Source organism: Leptodactylus fuscus, chromosome 8 (genome assembly GCF_031893055.1).
Source record: "Leptodactylus fuscus isolate aLepFus1 chromosome 8, aLepFus1.hap2, whole genome shotgun sequence".
In the NCBI taxonomy this organism is placed as follows: domain Eukaryota; kingdom Metazoa; phylum Chordata; class Amphibia; order Anura; family Leptodactylidae; genus Leptodactylus; species Leptodactylus fuscus.
In genome coordinates this window covers 43,010,308-43,031,665 of record NC_134272.1, presented here as the reverse complement: position 1 = coordinate 43,031,665, position 21,358 = coordinate 43,010,308, and the positions used below count along the sequence as shown (strand labels likewise).

The 21,358-nt window shown below is 44.1% G+C and overlaps 1 protein-coding gene across 2 annotated transcripts in view; it reads right to left on the bottom strand.

Annotated features, from left to right (window-relative positions):
* The window catches only part of SLC29A4 (solute carrier family 29 member 4), a 48,723-nt gene extending 33,612 nt beyond the window's left edge, over positions 1–15,111 (bottom strand). Inside the window, exon 1 of one of the 2 annotated variants that reach the window (XM_075285146.1) lies at positions 14,966–15,111. Coding sequence is in view for 1 of the 2 variants with exons in the window: in XM_075285145.1 (XP_075141246.1) it covers positions 13,308–13,346 (39 nt within the window). In the remaining variant the exon portion in view is untranslated. Of the gene's footprint in view, positions 1–13,307; positions 13,560–14,965 lie in introns of those variants that run through there. The other variant, XM_075285145.1, reaches the window with a different exon arrangement.
* Positions 15,112–21,358: the final 6,247 nt, after the last annotated feature.

Here is a 21,358-nt window from a genome sequence, read left to right as displayed (position 1 = left end):
TAACCAAATTCCTTAACACCTAACAAGGTGTGAATTAACCCTAACAGTTTTCTTTGGTTCCTAACATATTTAATCTCATATGGTATATATCATTCAAAGATGTCCTTAACATGCATTTACAAATATCCTATTTATATTGTAGTATTATGTTTTTGAAGTGTAGGGCCATAAGGTCACAGCAGATGGAAATTGGCCTTCCTGAAATTTAGTGTTTTTGTACCCATTCCTCCACTAAACATCTTATTAAACAATACATGAAAATGTATTATGCTGTGGTCACTATTGCCCAGGTTTCTGCCAACCTCCACGTTTGATATTCTGTCAGGCCTTTTGGTCTAGAAATGCCCCCTCTCGTGTTGGGTCCTGCACTACTTGGGAAAGGTAATTATTTTAAATTTTTGTCAAAAGCTTATTTCCTTTGATAGACCTGCATGTTTCTGTTTCCTAATTTATATCAGGGTAGTTGAAGTCACCTATCACAATTACTTCATTTCTTTTTAGCGGACTCCTCTATTTGTTCCATAAGTAACCATTCTTCTTCCTTTATTAGCCCTGCTAATATTTTATTTTTATTATCCCCTTCCCTTATTCTCACCAAAGAGACTCCACATGTTAATTTCCCTCCCAGATTTCACTTATCAGGAGGGCTTTAAGCAGGATTTTTCATATAAGCAAATCTCTCTATTTAGCCGGTCTTTTCTGAATAGACTGTACTCCTATATATTAACAGTCCAGTTCTAGCTATCATCCAGCCAGGTCTTACATATTCCCATCATGTCTCATTCCTCCTCTAGCATTGTCACTTCCAATTTCTCAGTCTTGTGGCTGAGGCTTCTGGCATCATTATACATGCACGGTAAGTGCTTTACTTTTTATACATTTTCTGATTTACTGTTCTAACCCCTCCATCTGCTTCACTCCCATTTTCCTTGCTTAACCCCTGTTGCTGTGACGTATTAGTAATTTTTTTTCACTGAAGTATATGTAAAATGGATGCCCTTTCTATGTTTATTGGTGGACGGGAAAACATGGCAATCTACACTCTCCTGTCCTAAACCCCCCCCCCCCAGACATAGACATAAACAGACATGCACATTTTGTTTAGCATTTAAGTCTATGTAAATGGATGCCCTTTTGATGGCTTTTTTTTTTTTAATCTATGCATGAGCAGTATAATAAAATGTCATGTGAACTGAGCCTGAGTGACCCACATGAACATAGATATTCATATGATGTAAGAGCAGACACCTGCTTCTATAGTCGTTGGCCAGTTCTCATGTACTATATGCTGACTGTACATGTGTTCAGCAGACTAGATAGTCTGAGCAGGCTACGGCTACACAGCCCCTAACAAGTACTTCTGCTTAGGCTGGGTCCGGCCGTGAGCGCCTGTGAGCGTGTTATGCTCTCCGCGGCAAAACTGTTTTTTTTTAAACCGGACACAAAGTCCTGCATGTCCAACTTTGTGTCTGGTTAAAAATAAAACGGTTTTGCCGCGGACAGCATAAGGTGCTCACAGGCGCTTACGGCCGGATTCTTTTCAAACTCATTAATTTGAATGGGTTTGAAAAAAAAAACCTGAAGGTTTCCGTCTCCTGCCCAGTTTCGGGTATAACCTGCATAATGGAGGCCCCGGGCGCAGATGTGAACGAGCCCTTAGAGATATCCGTCATCTAACCCAGTTTTTCTGCTTTTAACATATCAACTTTAAGACCTGACTGCTCCATGCTGTCTACTATACTTCCGTAGATGCCACTCTCATCAGATAATCAGAGTTATTTCCTTTACCTGTCAGTGGTTTATCACTTAACTCCAATTATAAAACTAATTTTTTTCTATTTATTTATTTATAGTTTTCTATAATAAATCAAAAGAAACACATGCTAGAAAAAGCAGGAATCGAAGAAGCAATACACAAAGGTATTACATACAGAATGAAATGGGTACAAACACAAGGCAACACAATTGGTGTTAAAAGAGGGTGACAATAGAGGGAGATCGCAGGAGAAAGCAAAGAAAAGAGATAAAAGGGAGCTGGAAAGAAGGGGTAGGATATAAGGGCTCAAGGGAGGTAGAAGAGAGTCCAGTAGGGGGAAGAAAGTACTCTATCCTCGGAAAGTCTTTAACCTTGAAGACTCAATAAGCTACGCAGGGCAGGGAGGAGAACTTCCAGATTACTTAAAGGGGTATTCCCACCTCACATACTCAGCAGTCTTCACTCTTGTAAAATCTTCTTTCTTCCTGGTTGCTTGCATCATTTGGTGGGCGGGGTTTCACATGCAACCTGCCGTTTAGCTCCGCCCCCAAATTCGCGTGTAGCTCCGCCCACCCACATTGGACTATGAAGTACAGGCAGCAGCAACTCCATTCTGTGTTACATACAGACACTGCCTGTCTCTGCCATAATGAACACAACTGGATTAGCTAGCCTGATAACTGGGAGAACAGAAGAAATGAAAGCAGCTCCTCTCCCCTATCTGAGTGCAGGACCTAGGTCACATGTGTGGTGTAGACACAGGAATAGCTAGATACACAGGCTCGCTCCAGTGCACTTAGCCCCTCCTCCCTGAGAGCAGCAGATACATCACTTGACTCAGGAGCAGCTAGGTCAGGGCTGTGGCCACAAAGAATTGAATAAAGTAAGATAGTGGACAAACAAAGCAGTTTTGCTGAAGCAGTGTATTTAGGAAAAGTCTTACATCCACATTAACCAGTAGTATAGATAGGATCCTTGTGATGGGACAACCCCTTTAAATATATGATCAAGCTGCACCCATCTTTCAATAAGTGTTCATAATAAGATCCGAGAGATGAAATGTTTAAGTAGGTCAAAGGATGGCATGCAAGGGACAGGAGTCTAGAAGATTTTTACAGTGACCTTTGCATCACCTCCCAAAAACCACCCTGGCAACCCCAGAGTACATGTAACAGTGTGCCCTCCATCGATCCGCAGAGCTAACACAACAATGAAGCATAACGGACATAGTTCCACATGACAAATGACTTGAAGACTGCCTCCTGGTCTTCTGTAAGATGCCAAGGTTTTAGGTTGCAGTGGATCATGATATGTTTTCGAAAATGTGGCTAAGAAGGAGGGTTTAAAGTGTGTGTGTACTTTGGCCTAGTTTTTATTAAACAAACAATAATATAGTGTAATATGTTATTGAGGTTTTATTAACCTAATAATATATTTATAATGAATAATAATATAATAATAATAATAATAATCATCTGGTCCTTAGAAGGTCTTAAAATTGGGTTAAAATTAGGTTACAAAAATCCAGTGAAATCAAAAAGTGTCTACTTTATTTTTCTTAAGACTGTAGATAAATAATATAAGTAAACTTTAAAATGGTGCTCCAATTTGGACACACTCTGTATAGGTTGTGAACAGAAAATGAAAGAATACCTAATATTACAAATTATAACTACTGTATAGGAAATAAAACGATAGTGGAGAACAAAAACAATAATGTGCAACAGTAACAGACCAATGAAAACCTGCTCATCTTCTGGAGTTGTAATAGGTGTGCCGTCCGTGCGGCTCCTTTCATTAAATGAATAGGAACCATGGAAGCAAGGACTGCAAAATAGGACAGGAATAGGACCTGTTCTATACTCTGCGGCCCGGAGTGTCAACCCACATGCGGGACCATAAAATTCACAGTCGTGTACGGGCCCATAGAAAACAATGGGTCAGTGTGTGGGTCCATGAAATACATGGATAGCACACTGACCATGGCCCACGGTCATCTGCAAGTGGCCTAAGACTTCACAAGTAACAGTGGAGTAGACAAAAATTCCCAGAACAAGGATACTCCACAAAGAAATCCACACAGCAGTGCCGTCTAGGTGAATCCGCCACAATGTCAAACAAAGTCTCTTAAGACAGGATTTTTTTTAAAGCAACAATTCCAAACTTTCTCCTTATTCCAAGGTTTTAGACATTTTTTACTCATGATACCAGAGCACATTGAATCAAATTCCTCACAGTCCACAAAGGTGAGGCAGTACACAAATACAATAGAGAAAAACCACATGGCCACATGCGTCTGTCACAACGAAAAATGAGGGTATGTTAGGATGTACAACAAAAAGGCTAAAAACTATCGATAGCAATTGTAAAAGCCCTTTACATATTACTGCCTTACCGTTACTGAGAAAAATGCACTACACAATAACCAAGACCTACAAGTTCCTAATTCTGCCACTAACCATAACTGCTCTCACCAAACAGCACCCTGAAAACAATAGTCCCCTAGACACACAGAAATGAACAGCAGGTTAGTCACTGCGCACTTGTCAGCTGAGTCTAGAGATGAGCGAACACTATTCGAAACAGCTGTTTCGAATAGCACGCTCCCATAGAAATGAATGGAAACAGCAGGCACACAGACTTTGCCGGCTACGTCCATTCATTTCTATGGGAGCGTGCTATTCGAAACGGCTGTTTCGAATAGTGTTCGCTCATCTCTACGTGCTGACCCAATACAATCTATAATAGCAGCAATAGTGAGTGATATTTAAGAAAATCTCATCCACACTCTGTGACTAAAATCTGTAGTACAAAGTGAAGGTGTGCTACAGGAAATGAAGCACCTAATTTTGGGAGATTTCTGCCATGGTGGCTTTTTAGAAAACATGTTCCTGATGGAAAGCCAGCAGTGTGTCTGTCCCATAGGGCCAGCGCCGCACCTTCCATGAGGCGACCTGAAGCGACCGCTTCAGGCGGCGCTATGCCAGGGCCTCAGGGAGGGCGGCATTTTTGCTTACCTAAGCCAGTCCATACTATATATGTATGAAACTCAAATTCTGTAGTAGTCTGCTCTATACAAATCCACAGTTCTCACCCGATTTGGGTGAAATTTGGCATGCCTGCTCTCCACCCACAGGAGCAAAATACTGCGCACATTACATCTCGCTAGCGTCCCCTCGTCATGAGATTGGGGGCCCTAAATTTAGGCCCTATACATATAATGGGGAAAAATGAAAGTGGAAGTGCTGAGGGGAAATCAACAGTTGTGACTGACAAGTGCAGATTATAGCAACGGCACCAGAGAGTCGCTGCTAAAGGGGCCGCAACACCACACACAACACACAAACATTTCGCAAACAGCATATAAACATCACACAGACAGCAGACATACACCAGCTCACAAGCACAACACCACACAAATACCACAACACACCACACAAACACCAGACAACTCTAGACACAAACAACACAAACACCACCCCACAAATACAACACCATTACCCCATAAATAACACACACACACGAAAACACACTCAAATGAATGCACACTACGCAGATGCTGAAACAGAGCACATGCATGCTCACACACAACTACCGCACGCATGGATACTTTCACTGCGCACGCACAAACACATGGATCACACGCGTGTATGCACACACGCATACATACATATGGATCACACACTATGTCTTGAAAATGACAGATTCCCTACTGATTCCACTACTGGTCTCATTTCCTTTCTGGAAGATTTTTGTGAAATGACATGTTCGGTATTGGAGCTTATTGACCAAGGTTTCCCTGATATTTGTAACAATTTTAACAACCATCAGTGGCTTAGTGAACGTGCAGTCCTCGCGCCTATAAATGACTGTGCCATCTCCATAAATGTACTAATTCAGGGAAGGCCGCCTGGTCTAGCAACCACACACATGTCCATTGATTCAGTTATGGAGAGTGAACAAGCCGTAATGTATCCATTGCAGTTCCTGAATTCTTTGGAGCGTCCTGGAATGCCACCGCATAAGCTCACTTTCAAAATAAGAGCAATCCGACTTGCGTTTGCTATGACTATAAAAAAAAGCACGAGGTCAATCACTTAAAGTAGCCGGCATTAATTTGGAGAGCCCGTGTTTTTCACATGGACAGTTGTACGCAGTGGCGTAACTAGGAATGGCGGGGCCCCGTGGCGAACCTTTGACATGGCCCCCCCCCCCGGCTGACGCCGAAAACCCCGCACGACCCCCACCCCCCGCATTCCTACGCACACTATTACGCTCCATAGTGGCCCCTGCACACATTATTATACCCCATAGTGGCCCCTGCACACATTATTATACCCTATAGTGGCCCCTGCACACATTATTATACCCCGTAGTGGCCCCTGCACACATTATTATATCCCATAGTGGCCCCTGCACACAGTATTATACCCCATAGTGGCCCCTGCACACAGTATTATACCCCACAGTGGCCCCTGCACACAGTATTATACCCCATAGGGGCCCCTGCACACAGTATTATACCCCATAGTGGCCCCTGCACACACTATTATGCACCATAGTGGCCCCTGCACACAGTATTATGCCCCATTGTGGCCCCTACACACAGTATTATCCCCCATTGTGGCCCCTTCACCCACTATTATGCCCCGTTGTGGACACCCATTAACAATTATTATACTCTGGGGTCTTTTCAGACCCCAGAGTATAATAATCGGAGACCCAGGGGAAGAACAACATAAAAAAAACCAAAAAACACTGTAACTTACCTGTCTCCCGATTCCCCGCTGGCGGCCATCTTCAATGACGTCAGGGACGTCTTGTGACCGGGAACCTGCGTCGCGACGCATAAGGACGCAAGCCCCGATCATGTGACGTCTGAGACGTCACACAAGTAGGCCGAAGCCTGCGCGGAGCCTAGAGAGGTAAGTAACACAGTTTTTTATGTTCAGTTACCTCTCCTGCACTTCCGATCATTATACTCGGGGGTCCGAAAAGACCCCCGAGTATAATAGTACTTGTGGGGCCCGCAGTGTCACTTACCGATCCCAGCCCTGCCAGGATCGGTAAGTATATAGGGCCCGTTAGCGGCTGGAGTAACTCCAGCCGGTAACGGCCTATTAAAAAAAAAAAAAAAACGCAGCGGTAGCGGCTGCCACCGGGCCCCCAATGTCCCGGGCCCTGTGGCAGCTGCTACTGCTGCTACCACGGTAGTTACGCCACTGGTTGTACGTTGCTTGCTCTAGAGTGGGTGACCCCAAAAATCTTTTCATATACAGGTATATGAAAATTCTGAAATTTCCCCAATGTGGGACTATTAAAGGATTAAAGGTATGCACCTGAAGATAAAACTGGAAACATTGTTACCAAAAAGCACCACAATAGATAGTTGTGTAACTGTAAACCAATTTTACTCTTTGGTCCATGAACTACTTATAGAATACACAGGAGGGAGGGGGGAAGGGTTGAACTATGTTGTTACTTGGAGTGACCCTTACAGTTGGGGGCAGTGAAGTCATGCCAAGTAACACACTGGCACACATAACTGACTTCATATTGGGTTGCTTTTCAAGAGACAAAGGCATAGTTCACATTATGGAGAGCAAATAATACTGGATTGAACAAAAGTTGGATTGACCTTATATAGCCTGTCTGAATTGCTGTGTATCACACTTAGCTTTGGGGGGTACAGAATTAGAAAGCTGGATTTCGTGTATATGGACTGTCTGAATGGCTGTGTATCCCACTTAGCTTTGGGGGGTACACCATTAAAAACAGGTTTGACCACACATGGCCTGACTGAATGGCTGTATCTCCCACTTAGCTTTGGGGGTACAGCATGGCAAAGCTGGATTTCGCATATATAGACTGACTGAATGGCTGCGTCTCCCACTTAGCTTTGGGAGGTACAGCTGAGGAAAGCTGGATATTGCGTGTATGGACTGAATGAATGGCTGTGTATACCACTTAGCTTTGCGGGGTACAGCATTAAAAACAGGGTTGAGCATACATGGACTGACTGAATTGCCATGTATCCCACTTAGCTTTGGGGGGTAGACCCTTAAAAATTTGATTGCGCTTATATAGCCTGATTGAATTGCTGTGTATCTCAGGTAAGTTTTGGGGTACACACCATGAAAAACTGGATTGAGTGTATATAGCCTGACTGAATTGCTGTGTATCCCACTTAGGTTTTGGGAAGTACACACTATAGATATCTGGATTGAGCGTATATAGCCGGACCTAATTGCTCTGTATCCCTGTTTTGGGAGGACAACACCTGCAAAGCTGGGTTGAGCGTATATAGCTGGACTGAATTGCTCTGTATTCCTGTTTTGGGGGGACACCGCCTGCAAAGCTGGGTTGAGCGTATATAGCTGGACTGAATTGCTCTGTATCCCTGTTTTGGGGGGACACCGCCTGCAAAGCTGGGTTGAGCGTATATAGCTGGACTGAATTGCTCTGTATTTCTGTTTTGGGGGGACACCGCCTGCAAAGCTGGGTTGAGCGTATATAGCTGGACTGAATTGCTCTGTATCTCTGTATTGGGGGGGACATCCCGTGGAAAGCTCAACTCCTCTCCCTTCAGTATAGCTCTGAAAAGAGCTGTTGTTTTTCTTCTGTTTCTCAATGAATCAAAGATGTCGTCCGCTATTCTTAGAAATTGGAGGTCACATGTTTTCGGCAGCCAATGGGTTTTTTTTCAATTTTTTTTCAATGCCTCCGTTGTTGTACTTCCTGTCCCACCTCCCCTGCACAGTTATTGGTGCAAAAAAACGCGCCAGGGAAAGTGGGAGGGGATACAAATTTTTTGTGTGTTTTGCTGCGTTGTATTAGATTGGAATCGAATACCTCGAACGGCCTGATATTCAATCGAATACCTATTCGATTGAACGGCGTTTGCTCATCTCTAATACTCTGTATAGGTTGTGAACAGAAAACAGAAGAATACCTAATATTACAAATTATAACTACAGGAAAAGAAAAATATGGGGAAGAACAAAAACAAAAATGTGTAACAGTAAGGCTCCGTTCCCACGGAGTAACGCACCACTCATTCTGACACGTGTTACGTGTCAGAGTGAGGCACTTTAAAACAGATCCCATTGATTTCAATGGGTGCCGGCTTACGTGCGCTACCCATTGGAATCAATGGGAGGCTTTTTCAACTATTGCTTTCAATGTGATACGCGCATATCACATTGAAAGCAATAGTTAAAAAAGCCTCCCATTGATTTCAATGGATAGCGTACGTAAGCCGGCACCCATTGAAATCAATGGGATCTGTTTTGAAGTGCCTCACTTACGTGTTATGTGTCAGAATGAGTGGTGCGTTACTCCGTGGGAACGGAGCCTAACAGACCAATGAAGACCTGCCCACCTGTTGGAGTATGCCATTACATATGTAAATGCCAGCAGCTGCCCCTGTCTCTCCCAGAGAGAGTTTTTCTCTCTCTGGTACAAAGATACAACTTCTAGCAAAGCAATGAGACTCTACCTGAGCACTATAAATCCAATTAAATACTTTTTGCATACTACTATGGGACCTAGACTGCTGCTATAGCGCTGAGGTAGAGCCTCATTGTTTGTTAGAAGTTGTAATACTATAAATGAATAGCATTAGATGCAGTCACATAAACTATAGGTTTGAAATAAGTAGTAGCTATATTTAAATACAAATAGAATTATTCAGAGCATAACTATAAGACCTTGTGCACATGGCCCTATGCGTCTAAATAAAAATATTTCCACAACATGGCTTATAATAGAACAAGGGAGATTATTTTTTTTCTGTCAAGAGTCATACAGAACCCAACAGTTAGAAAACCTTGGTCTTTGCAGGCACACAGAGTTATAGAAGGGCACCATGTCACGGAGCAAAGGTATACGTCTTCCTCCGGAAGGTCTTTTGAATCAACACGGACGCAAGAGGTCGGGAGACAACAGCAATTTATTGTAATCCACAAAGTTAGTAGCCGGCGGCGGTCACATCAACCGTAACAACAATAAGTCCACAGAAGTCACAATCCAATGATAGCTTTGGCTCCTTGGTCCTGTAACTAAATTCTGGCTCTCTACAGAGCTGTGCACAGGCCGGCTAACACTTACTAACTGCTAGCTACAACTATATACTACGACTGTTACACCTATATCTGTGGGTGGGAAGGGCTGAGTCACAGATCCTTCCCCCTCACCTATACCAAGGAGAGAAGACTCCCTGTCTACTATGGACAATGCACCGTCCAACATCTTCTTGGAGACACTGATCAGATTATCTCCACCCATTGTCCTCACTAGTTAGAGGTATTTGCATACAATGTGCTAACACACTAGACCCCAATCAGCCAACTACACATTGATGTATACAACAGGTTAGAGAATACATTCCACATGAAATATATATTACACATTGCCTATAGTATAGACTCTAACCATCCCGTGACAACCCCTCCCCCTCTCAAAACATGTGCATGACACAATTGGCCTACACAGGTAAATTGGGGAATGCACATCAGTCTCTATAGATCATATGTCCTCCGGCCCGGGATAACCCATCTGCGTTCTGGTGTTGGTTCCCTCGGCGGTGCTGAATGGTAAAGTTGTAGGGTTGAAGGGCTGGCATCTGGCAGAAAATCCGGTGGATCCATGTTGGCTTCTCCCTGAGCTTGGCTTCGGGTCACTGCTCCCACAAAGTGGCACTGTAGATTTCCAACATCGTTGCCTAACAGAACATCAGCCGGCAGCCCGCTCATCACACCAATTGTGCATCGTTTTGGTCCATAACCATAGTCAAGTTCCACGGTAGCTTTAGGAATACGTCTCCGAGTACCCCCTGCCAACTTGATAGAAATGCCAGGGCCCTCCTCTAGGGCCTCGGGTCGCACAACTCGGGGGTCCGCTACCGTTAGGAAAGCTCCCGAGTCCCGGAATCCAACAACTGTTCGACCATCCAGTAGGACCTCCTGCAAGTGCTTCCGCTGAAGGTTTGCGGGATGTGTGGCAGAAGGCTGAATCCCATAGACCCCTGGAGGTGGAACAGATGGGTCATTCATGGGGTCATCTGGAAATGGGGCCAAACTTTCTGTCCTAGGGGTGGTTCCCAGGTAGTGAATAGGCCGGGATGCCACGGTGGCCCGTGCCCCCATGTTAACAGGGCAACTAGCTTGCAAATGTCCAGGCCGCCCGCACCCAAAACATCTGCGCTCTAGCATTCTTCCAGTAGGTCGTTGTCTAGGGACAGGGTTGTTCATAGCTGGAGGCCGATGGGCTGGGGCAAGGGTAGAGGGGAAATTGTAATCCTGAGGCCGGGCACGAAAGGTGGGTGGCTGGCTGAAGGGTGTCTGGCGGACTGTGGTAGTTTTCCGCTCCTCTGCAAACAACCTCTTCCACTGCGGCTTGATGGTCAGGCCCTCATCTGCAAGAGAAGCAGCTTGCTCAACTGTGGCTGGGTTCCGTTCCAGCACCCACTCACGGATCTCAGCGGGGCACTGGGAAAAGAACTGTTCCTTAAGTATGACTTGGAGGATCTTATCGACTGTGACAGCCTCCTCTCCTTCTAGCCAGCGCTTGCATGCTTGCTTCAACTTGTGGGCGAACATGTGGAAGGAGCTTCCCCCATTGTAAGACAAAGAGCGGAACTGAACTCGGTAGGACTCTGGAGTGACTGCATAATACTTCTGCACCGCTCTTTTAATGGCCTCATAGTCCCGCTGATCACTAGGGTCCATGGCTCTGAGAGCTTCCGCAGCCCCATCTCGTAGGTGCCCCACCAGATACCGGACCCAATCCTTCTCTGGGACTTCCATCAGGCGGCACTGGTGTTCGAAGTCCTGAAAATATCCATCAACATCCCCAGCCGCTTCCTCAAAGGTCTTGAAGTGTTTATGGGAGACATATGGTGGTTCTCTCACTGTTGGGCTGGGGGTCGGCGTTTGATTATAATTCCGCGTAGTTATCTCAGCCATTCGCCTTTCATGCGCCATTCTTTCCTTTTCATACGCCATTCTCTGTTCCTCCTTCTCCGTTTCCTGAGCCCTCTGTAATGCTCTACTCCTTTGCTCTGCAGTTGCTCCTAGCCCCAGCACTGCCAATTCCTCCTCATACAAAACAACCCATCTGCTCTTTTGGGTCTGTACCTGCCACTCCCGTATCTCTCCTGTCTCCTGGGGGCAGCCCTCCTCATGGTCGCTTTGCAGGGTCATCTCCTCCAGTGCCTCGATCAGTTGCTCTTTCGTTCTTCCCTGGTAACTCAGGTTTAGTTCCTGGGCCCTTACTTGTAGACTTGCCATAGTCCAGTTCCTGTATTCTGAGGTTGTGGCTCCATTAATCGCTGAGCTGTTGTAGTCCATCTCGCTGTCCGCTGTTGATCCCACCGCTGCCAACCAGTTGTCACGGAGCAAAGGTATACGTCTTCCTCCGGAAGGTCTTTTGAATCAACACGGACGCAAGAGGTCGGGAGACAACAGCAATTTATTGTAATCCACAAAGTTAGTAGCCGGCGGCGGTCACATCAACCGTAACAACAATAAGTCCACAGAAGTCACAATCCAATGATAGCTTTGGCTCCTTGGTCCTGTAACTAAATTCTGGCTCTCTACAGAGCTGTGCACAGGCCGGCTAACACTTACTAACTGCTAGCTACAACTATATACTACGACTGTTACACCTATATCTGTGGGTGGGAAGGGCTGAGTCACAGATCCTTCCCCCTCACCTATACCAAGGAGAGAAGACTCCCTGTCTACTATGGACAATGCACCGTCCAACATCTTCTTGGAGACACTGATCAGATTATCTCCACCCATTGTCCTCACTAGTTAGAGGTATTTGCATACAATGTGCTAACACACTAGACCCCAATCAGCCAACTACACATTGATGTATACAACAGGTTAGAGAATACATTCCACATGAAATATATATTACACATTGCCTATAGTATAGACTCTAACCATCCCGTGACACACCACTTGCACAACCAGACGGGTGTATGCCATAAAATAGGCCGATCTTGCTTACTTATTGACAACAACTGCTCACTGCCGTATAAGTTCTCAACTGTAAATTCTAGTAAAGTTATTAAAATTGGCAAGCTGCTCTTTATGCATTGGGTATTTAATGGATGACACCCCGGTGTAAGGACTGAACCTGAAAACCTCACAGTAGCTATACAGCACCTATCGGCTGCTGATGGACCCTCGAGCAGTTTATCTTCTTGCCTTTCAGTTTTAATGAAATGTAAGAATTTAGATCCATAAGATTGGGATAGAAAGTTCTCCATTGTACTGTAATTTGCACCAGTAAATAGCACAAATTAGTTTAAAAATGAATGTAATCTTATAAGTGCCGTAGACTGCAGTATATGTCCCACAACAGCGCATACTGTATATGCACAAATCTGTTAAGTGGTACATACATCTAACTCCAGTGTGCTTTGCAATGAGACTGAGGCAGAGTTTAATAAATTCATTCCCTTTTTTAACCTAAATATGCGACCCTCCACCCTCAAACTATAATTTAACCATTTACTACCTATGTGAAGTATACCTACCTGTTTCCCTCCATTCCAGGTGCCATGTTCACGTTCCATCTTCTCTGGTCTTTTATCACAAAATGGCTTCTATCAACTTCAAGGATGCTGTCACAAACAAGTTCCCTGTCTCCTCCAATTGGACAGGACGGATCCCAATCTTCTTTTCACTGTCAGTATTACTGGAGGATCCACAAACACAGCCCTAACAATGCTGAAGATTTTCTTGCATGGAAAAGTTGTGCACAGGCTATGTCAGGGCTCATTCTGTGTGCAACATCTTCTAGTAATACCTGAGGGGAAAAGAAGACTGGGATGAATCTTAAGCTAGTAGAGGGGACATGAGGGTGTCTATGACTTACAGACGGCATCCCTGAAGAAGCCACTGACAATTTGTAATAGAAGACCAGAAGAATCCATCTCTGGAGCAAGGAAATGGTGGCTGGAATGGCGGCCATGAAGGTTAGTATACATCATATAGTTAACAGATGGCTAAATTATAGTTTGAGGGTGGAGGGCCACTTTAAGCCTCTCAGGTTTATCTACAGCAATATGGAATCCAGCAGGAGTGGATGTAAGTGTGCAATAACAATCCTATGTAGTGATGGTTCTGGGATCCACTTATTGGAAGTATGGAAGTGCTATTCTCTGTATTACCCAAATGTGAAGATAGTATGTTGGACACTAGTTTTACTACCCCATAAGTATTAACTTATAGAACTACCCTCTTTCCGTAGCTGGATAGACAACTATAACAGGATTTACCACCACTGTATGAATCTTTACCTGTTCATCCTTACTATGGCAGGACTACATCACTAAGGGTGGACTATAGATACTGTAAGATGGCGCTAACACAACCTGCAACAGGAGGTAACTGGTACAGCGGGCAACATACAGGGCCGGTACATTCTCAGAGCATCTTCCTCCTCCTCATCTGGTGACAGAGGCCCCTAGGCCATTACTGTGATTTGTAATAGCACAACATAACACTCAACCTGACCTTCACCACACCATACACTCTGGTCCTCCATCTTCTGCTGAAAACAATAAGGTGTGGTGAAGCTGTGCCAATATTATACTATATCTATATCTTATATGTGTGTGTATGTATATATATATATATATATATATATATATATCAGGCTAAATCTCTCATACAGGCTCCATTTTCTAGACTGAAAACTCTGAAACGTTGCTGGATATTAAAAAAAAATGTCATAAGGAACCAGAGAAATAAACCAACACCTGTCAGCCATGACAACAGCAAAACTTCAAAGCCCAAGCCCTGGCTCAGCCCTGTACTCCATGTTATCAGGTCAGACAGCAAAACAAGCTCTCCCCCCCCACCCCCCATGTAAGCGATAGACCACCACCACACGTCACTCTCTATGGACAACACCCTGCAGCCTCAGCTCCATCACAGCCCGCCGCAGCCAGCCTACGTGCAACAGGGGCTCCAGACATCTGTTGAGCCTCAGCAAGATGTGAGAGAGCCGTCACCCCCGCTCTCCCCTCACAACATGGCTCGTTCCTGTCATTCACATACAAAGCCTTCCATTACTACGAAGACTTTACTCCTATTAGTAACAGCTGCTAAAGTGTGGGGAGCGGCGATGGCAGAGCAGCACGAGCCGGGGACATGTCCCTCATGGGGACTTTAAGAAGCAGCATCTTACCCCCAAGGTCCAGGACAAAGGACAGCGCCGAGAATAGCACGTCAGTCACTGCTCCTGAGCGCAACACAGCAGGACTGGGCGGCAGGAAACATAATGCATCTCCAATCCCGCCTACTAATAGTCTCCCTTCAAAGCTGACTGCAGAGCACAGGCCCTCCTTCAGCTCCTCTCAGCTCCTGTGTAATGGGAGAGACGGGGAAGCCATGCACAATGCCAAGGGAACGCCTGGAGGCAGCCAGACAAATGTAGCACCTGCAGCTGGGAGAGGGACAGACCGAGCAGCACTATCCATGGCTGTCATACATATGTATTAGGCAGAATCATACACAGCCCAGTGTATATTACTAGATTGTGTACAGTAAGCTGAAGTGTAAGTTTAGATCTGGCACATACAACATGTCTCACCTTTATTGGATACACAAACCTACAAAATGCAAAGTAAAAGGTTCCCTGACATGTCAGGTGACTCTATGCTATTAACTATGGACGCTTGGGTAACAGCTGCTTCTGTGTATATACCAGAGATCTATTTGTCCAGCTGCAGACTAATCAAATCAATATATCATTGTATATCATTGTTGGTAACTGAGCGCCAATAATCAATAAAGTGAGTCCATTGGCACTCAGTTATTTTCACTTTAATATTGCCATTATTATCAGGGGCTAGTACAAATGATTTGTTATCTTCTCATACACCTGAGGGTATTTTCACACGAAAAAAAAATTTGGAGCAGATTTTGACACGGAATGCGCCTACAAAAATGGCTCTTATTGACTTCAATGGGAGCCGCTCACTTCTTTTTTCTGCTAGCTAACTCAGCTGACTCAGACTCCCTCCCGATTAGGCCCATTGTTCAGGCCTAATCTGGAGCCGAACGCTTCGACTGGATGCCGGTGCACAGCACCAGCATCATGTCACGGCTAGCCGCGCGGAAGTGTTCACAGGGTTTTATTGGTAAGGGATTTATTGGTAAGAAAAGTCTCAGCTTTTAAATAACTAGGTGTCTTCATTACTAAGGACCTATAACATGAGAACAAGGGACATTAACAATAATTAAGATTAAGCCCCCGCCGTCTGTGTCCATTCCCATTCACTCTAATGTTAACAATAAAATGGTCACTGTTTTGCATCAAGTTCGGGGGAAAAAAAAACCTAACATGCACAACTTTTTCCTCCTTCACAAGGGTAAACAAACATGATGCAAGAAAACTTCCCTTATGATCTTTGTATTAGAGAGAATGCAGATGGACAGTGTTAATTTCCATTGCTCTCATCTTATGACGGACATGTCCATAATCATTAATGCTATATTTCTCTAAAAAGCCATTTAAGCCTTTGTGAAGCTGTTAGTTGTTGCTGCTGTGAACAGCCCCAGGGGTAGGTTATTCCACAGATTCACAGACCTTACAGTGAAGAAGTCTTGTCACCTGTGGAAAGTAAACCTTTTTTCTCCAGACGGATTGGAGTGCCCCCTTGTCTTTTGAGGAGATTTTATTTATTTATTTTAAATGTAGATTGTGAGCCCACTATGTGCATTTTTCCCCTATCAGTATGTCTTTTTGGAATATGGGATGGAAATCCATGCAAACACAGGGAGAACATATAAACTCCTTGCAGATGTTTTTTTTTTTTTTTTTTTGAACACCAGGATCCCAGTGCTGCAAGGCTGCAGTGCTAAACACTGAGCCACTGTGTGGCCCCTTCTTTGGAACATATTTTCCCAATATTATTTGTATGGGTCATATATTTATTTATATAGGTTTTTTTTGTTTTTGTTTTTTTAAATCCTTTCCCGACATCTGCCATACTAGTACCAGGTGTATAAAGAAGGCAGCTGCTTGGGAGCTGGGCAGATGCCATAGCTTCCAGGCGCTGCTGTGTCAAAGCTGACCAAGGCGTGTGGGCACCGCCAGTTTGCCAGGGATCACCAGCACCTGGAGAAAGCCCCAGGTGCTACAGCATCTGGGAGCCTTATGATCTCCCAGGCCTGTCATTCAATAGTTTCTATAGCAGGCTACTCTATGTACTACTACTCTGTGATTTTGCAATGCATTAGCATTATAATGCATTGTGTTAGTGATCAGACCCTGTGGAGTTCAAGACTCCTACGGGTGTTTAATAAATGCAAAAAAAAGAAAAGAAAAAATATTAAAAGTTCAACTCAACCCCCCTTTACCAATAACACATATAAAAATACTTAAATACTGTGAAACACATGCACTTTAGGTATCTCTGTGTCCAAAAACACCAGTCTACAAATCTATAAAAATATTTTTCCTGTACAGTAAATGCCGTAGCAGGAAAAAAAAAATGAAAAAGTGCCAAACTACCATTTTTTCACTCTTTTGCCTCTGATAAAAATTTGAATAAACTGTGATCTAAGCAATAGTAATTTCTTAAAATGGTATAACTAATAAGTACACCCAGCCCCACAAAAAAAGACGCCCTATGCCTCCGCCTCAGGTTCTGGTCCAAAAATCCCTGTGTGAACTTAGGCTAAGTTCACACGGATTTTTTGCTCAGGGTTTTGGCAGAAATCTGCCTCCAAACCCTGAACCAAAAAACGCCTCACCATTCAAAGTACGCTTCTGAGTCTTTTCCGCTAGCGTTTTTTTCCGCTAGCGGCATAAAAGAAGCGAGATGTTCATTCTTTTTTGAAGTCTGAGCGTTTTCCGGCTCACGGCTTCAATGCAAGTCAATGTGAGCTGGTTTTTCCTGCTCACGTTTTTTGGTCAGAAACCTGAAGCGGAAACTGAAGCGTTTTTGGCAAAAACCAGATCAGGAAATGCGTTTTTTTAAAAATATCATTCATGACCACATCCCAAGAGGAAACAGATCAGGAAACTCCTCGAAAAACACCTCAAAAACACTTCAAATGGCAAAAAACTCCTCAGGAAACGCCTCATGCATTGTCCGGTTTTGACAATGCCAAAACCCTGACCAAAAAACTCCGTGTGAACTTACCCTTAGGTTCAAGAACCAGAGGGAACTCAGAGTATTGGCTGTACTGATATACTGAAACAAACTCTCAGCTGTGCTAAAACAGAATACAACAGGAGGCCCAGGAGCAGAGAATCATAAGTGAACATGCCACCTGTGTTGTACCATGCAGCCAGGGGATGGCACAGAAGTCTGAACGGACAAGGATGTTATAGGGGGATTTTGGGTGCACCTGTGTCCATGAGTTTTATCAAGCTCAATTTTTTATATCCTTCACCCAACTATAGTATTTTGAACTTTCCGCTGATAGGAATTCTTAGAATCAACTGTTGATGAAACTGTAGAATTGTGCGGGCCACTGTAGTCTTTCCTGTTTGCACAACTTGCCATTTATTTCACAGTGGTTGTGCAATGTAATTATAACCTTGTCCCATTCTCTTCTATGGTGCGCAGTTTCCCCTAAGTGCAGAGCCTGAATGAAGCTAAGTATTCCTCATCATATACGAGGCACTCCCTTCACTGATGCAGGGTGGAGACTGGCCTTAGTAACACTAGTCTTCATAAATGTGCCCTTTTGTAGCATAAAATGTGCTACAGTAAACTGCACTAAATCTACCTGAAATAAACCTAGACTGTGTCTGTCTCTAACAAAATATAATCATTATCACTTATGGCTCAGATAAGATATAGCTGTTTTAATATACATTAAAAATCAATTCCCTGGATATAAAAGAGATATTGCCTTGGTGGGGTTTATTACTATGGCATAAGCCAAATCCCTACATACGTCTATGTTTAGATCAAGGCCACAAAGTGTTGATCTGCATTGACCCATTCAATTAAATTGGATATGTGAGATAGCGTTTATATATAATTTTGGGAAATATTCCAAATGCAAATGGCCTCTCAATACCTAGAATAGGGTTAGGAAGGATGATATGAGATGATATATATCCTTTCTCTCCTACCCAAATAAAGAGAACACTTTTCCCCAATGATAAGTCCCAGTGAATAATGGATCCTATATTCACATTATAGTGATTGGTTCCACCGGTAAGCACACGATAATATAAGGTTTAAGGGAGATAGATTATTATATAGCTCTCAAGACCTGTTACACATCAAGAGGAAGCCCAGGAGAGTCACAGATGTAATATATCCCTTTGTCTTTAAATATATATTTTTTTCCTTATATAATATGTACCCTTGATATATCTAATGACTTTGTTGCAAACTACTATGTGGGGCCTATATTTGGTATCTCTGTGATAGTACTGACCCACAGAATATAGGTAATGTAATTTTTACCACAAGGTGAAACCTGTAAACATTAACTCTAGAAGAAAATTGTACAATTGTGTTTTTTTTTTTCCAATTCCACTCCATTTGGAATTTTATTTTCAGCTTCCCAGAACAGCATATGGAAAATTAAATAGTACCGCTATCAAGTACAATTTGTCCTGCAAAAAATAAGCCCTTATGTAAATAGAAAAATAAAAAAGTTATAGCTTTTGGAAAGTGGAGAGGAAAAAAGAACCGCAAAGTCAGAATTTCAATGTGTCTAAGGCCCCACAGGCCGGAAACGCCGTGCTAAAGCGCTACAGGAACAACTGCAGCATGAACGCATTGTGATTCTTCCTGCAGCGCTTTGAAAAGAAAGTTCACAGAGTTTTCCTCCGTGGACTTTCTGTTACAATTATATCTATGGGAAAGCCGCCGGCGTTTCCGTAAATATAATTGACATGCTGCGATTTTCAAAACCGCAACGGTTTTGGAAATTGCAGCATGTCTGCACTGCGATTTTTTTCTGCAAAGTGGGCATGAGAATCACATGAATCCCATCCACTTTACAAGTACTGTAAAACGCCGTGATTTTTACCCGGGCCCCAGCCTTAAGGAGTTCTGCAGGATTAAATAACAACCTGCTGGTGTCTCCAGAGTGTCAGATAAAGCTCAAATGGGAATAATGACCGATGGATGGAAAGGACACTGCGCTACTCCATAAACATTGAATAAACACGCACTGGGCAGATCACTTCTTCTGCCTCCTCTGGACTGAGCTCATCTCCCTCATCTTATCCCAGGATACGCATGTGTATTGGTTATACACTTGATGAAGGGTTGTTCCCCGAAATGCTGTCCAATGCGTTGTGTGTAAGAAACCTCAATAAAGTTTGTGTTTATTCAACGTTTATGGAGTAGCGCAGTGTCCTTTCCATCCATCGAAAAAGAAAAAGAGCCACACCGAGCGGACCCCCGTGCATTACCCACAATAATGGACCAGTTGTACTTAAATAGGCACAACACCCTAGATCAGGGGTGCTCACACTTTGTCAGCATGTGAGCTACTTCTTGAAATGACCAAGCCCTAAGATCGACTACCCACTTCTTGTGGGTGGGGCCGGACCTGTGGGCGGGGCGTCTCTGTGGGCGGGGGCAGGCGGATCGTGAGAAGTGGCCGCCCAGGTATCCCTGCTGCCTGCTTCGTCACAACGCAGGCTGAGAGTTATCTCTGGACACTGGCAGGCTGGGGCTGCGGTAGCCCCACCTGCCAGTGTCCGTAGATGACTCTCAGCCTGCGTTGTGAAGAAGCAGCACCCCAGCCCCCTCCATCCCTAAGAGCGGCCTGCAAGTGCTTGTTCACAGAGCAGGCTGAGAGTCATCTACGGACACTGGCAGGCGGGGCTGCCCTACATAGCGAGCCACAGTGAAAAAGTACTGTGGAAAAAACCATGGAGGACACACTGAGGTTTTTTCTGCAGTGCTTTTCCCAGAAAGTCCACAGAGTTGTCCTCTGCGGACTTTCTCCTTCAATTATACCTATATGGAAACTGCTGGCTTTTCCGTAGGTATAATTGAAAAGCTGCAATTTCCAAAAATGCAAAGGTTTTGGTAATTGCAGCATTCCCGCTGCGGGTATTTTCCTGCAATGTGTTGAAGGGATTCACTAGAATTCCATCCACTTTGCAGGGACTGTAAAAAGGTGCGATTTTGCTGGGGCATATACACTCACCGGCCACTTTATTAGGTACACCATGCTAGTAACGGGTTGGACCCCCTTTTGCCTTCAGAACTGCCTCAATTCTTCGTGGCATAGATTCAACAAGGTGCTGGAAGCATTCCTCAGAGATTTTGGTCCATATTGACATGATGGCATCACACAGTTGCCGCAGATTTGTCGGCTGCACTTCCATGATGCGAATCTCCCGTTCCACCACATCCCAAAGATGCTCTATTGGATTGAGATCTGGTGACTGTGGAGGCCATTGGAGTACAGTGAACTCATTGTCATGTTCAAGAAACCAGTCTGAGATGATTCCAGCTTTATGACATGGCGCATTATCCTGCTGAAAGTAGCCATCAGATGTTGGGTACATTGTGGTCATAAAGGGATGGACATGGTCAGCAACAATACTCAGGTAGGCTTTGGCGTTGCAACGATGCTCAATTGG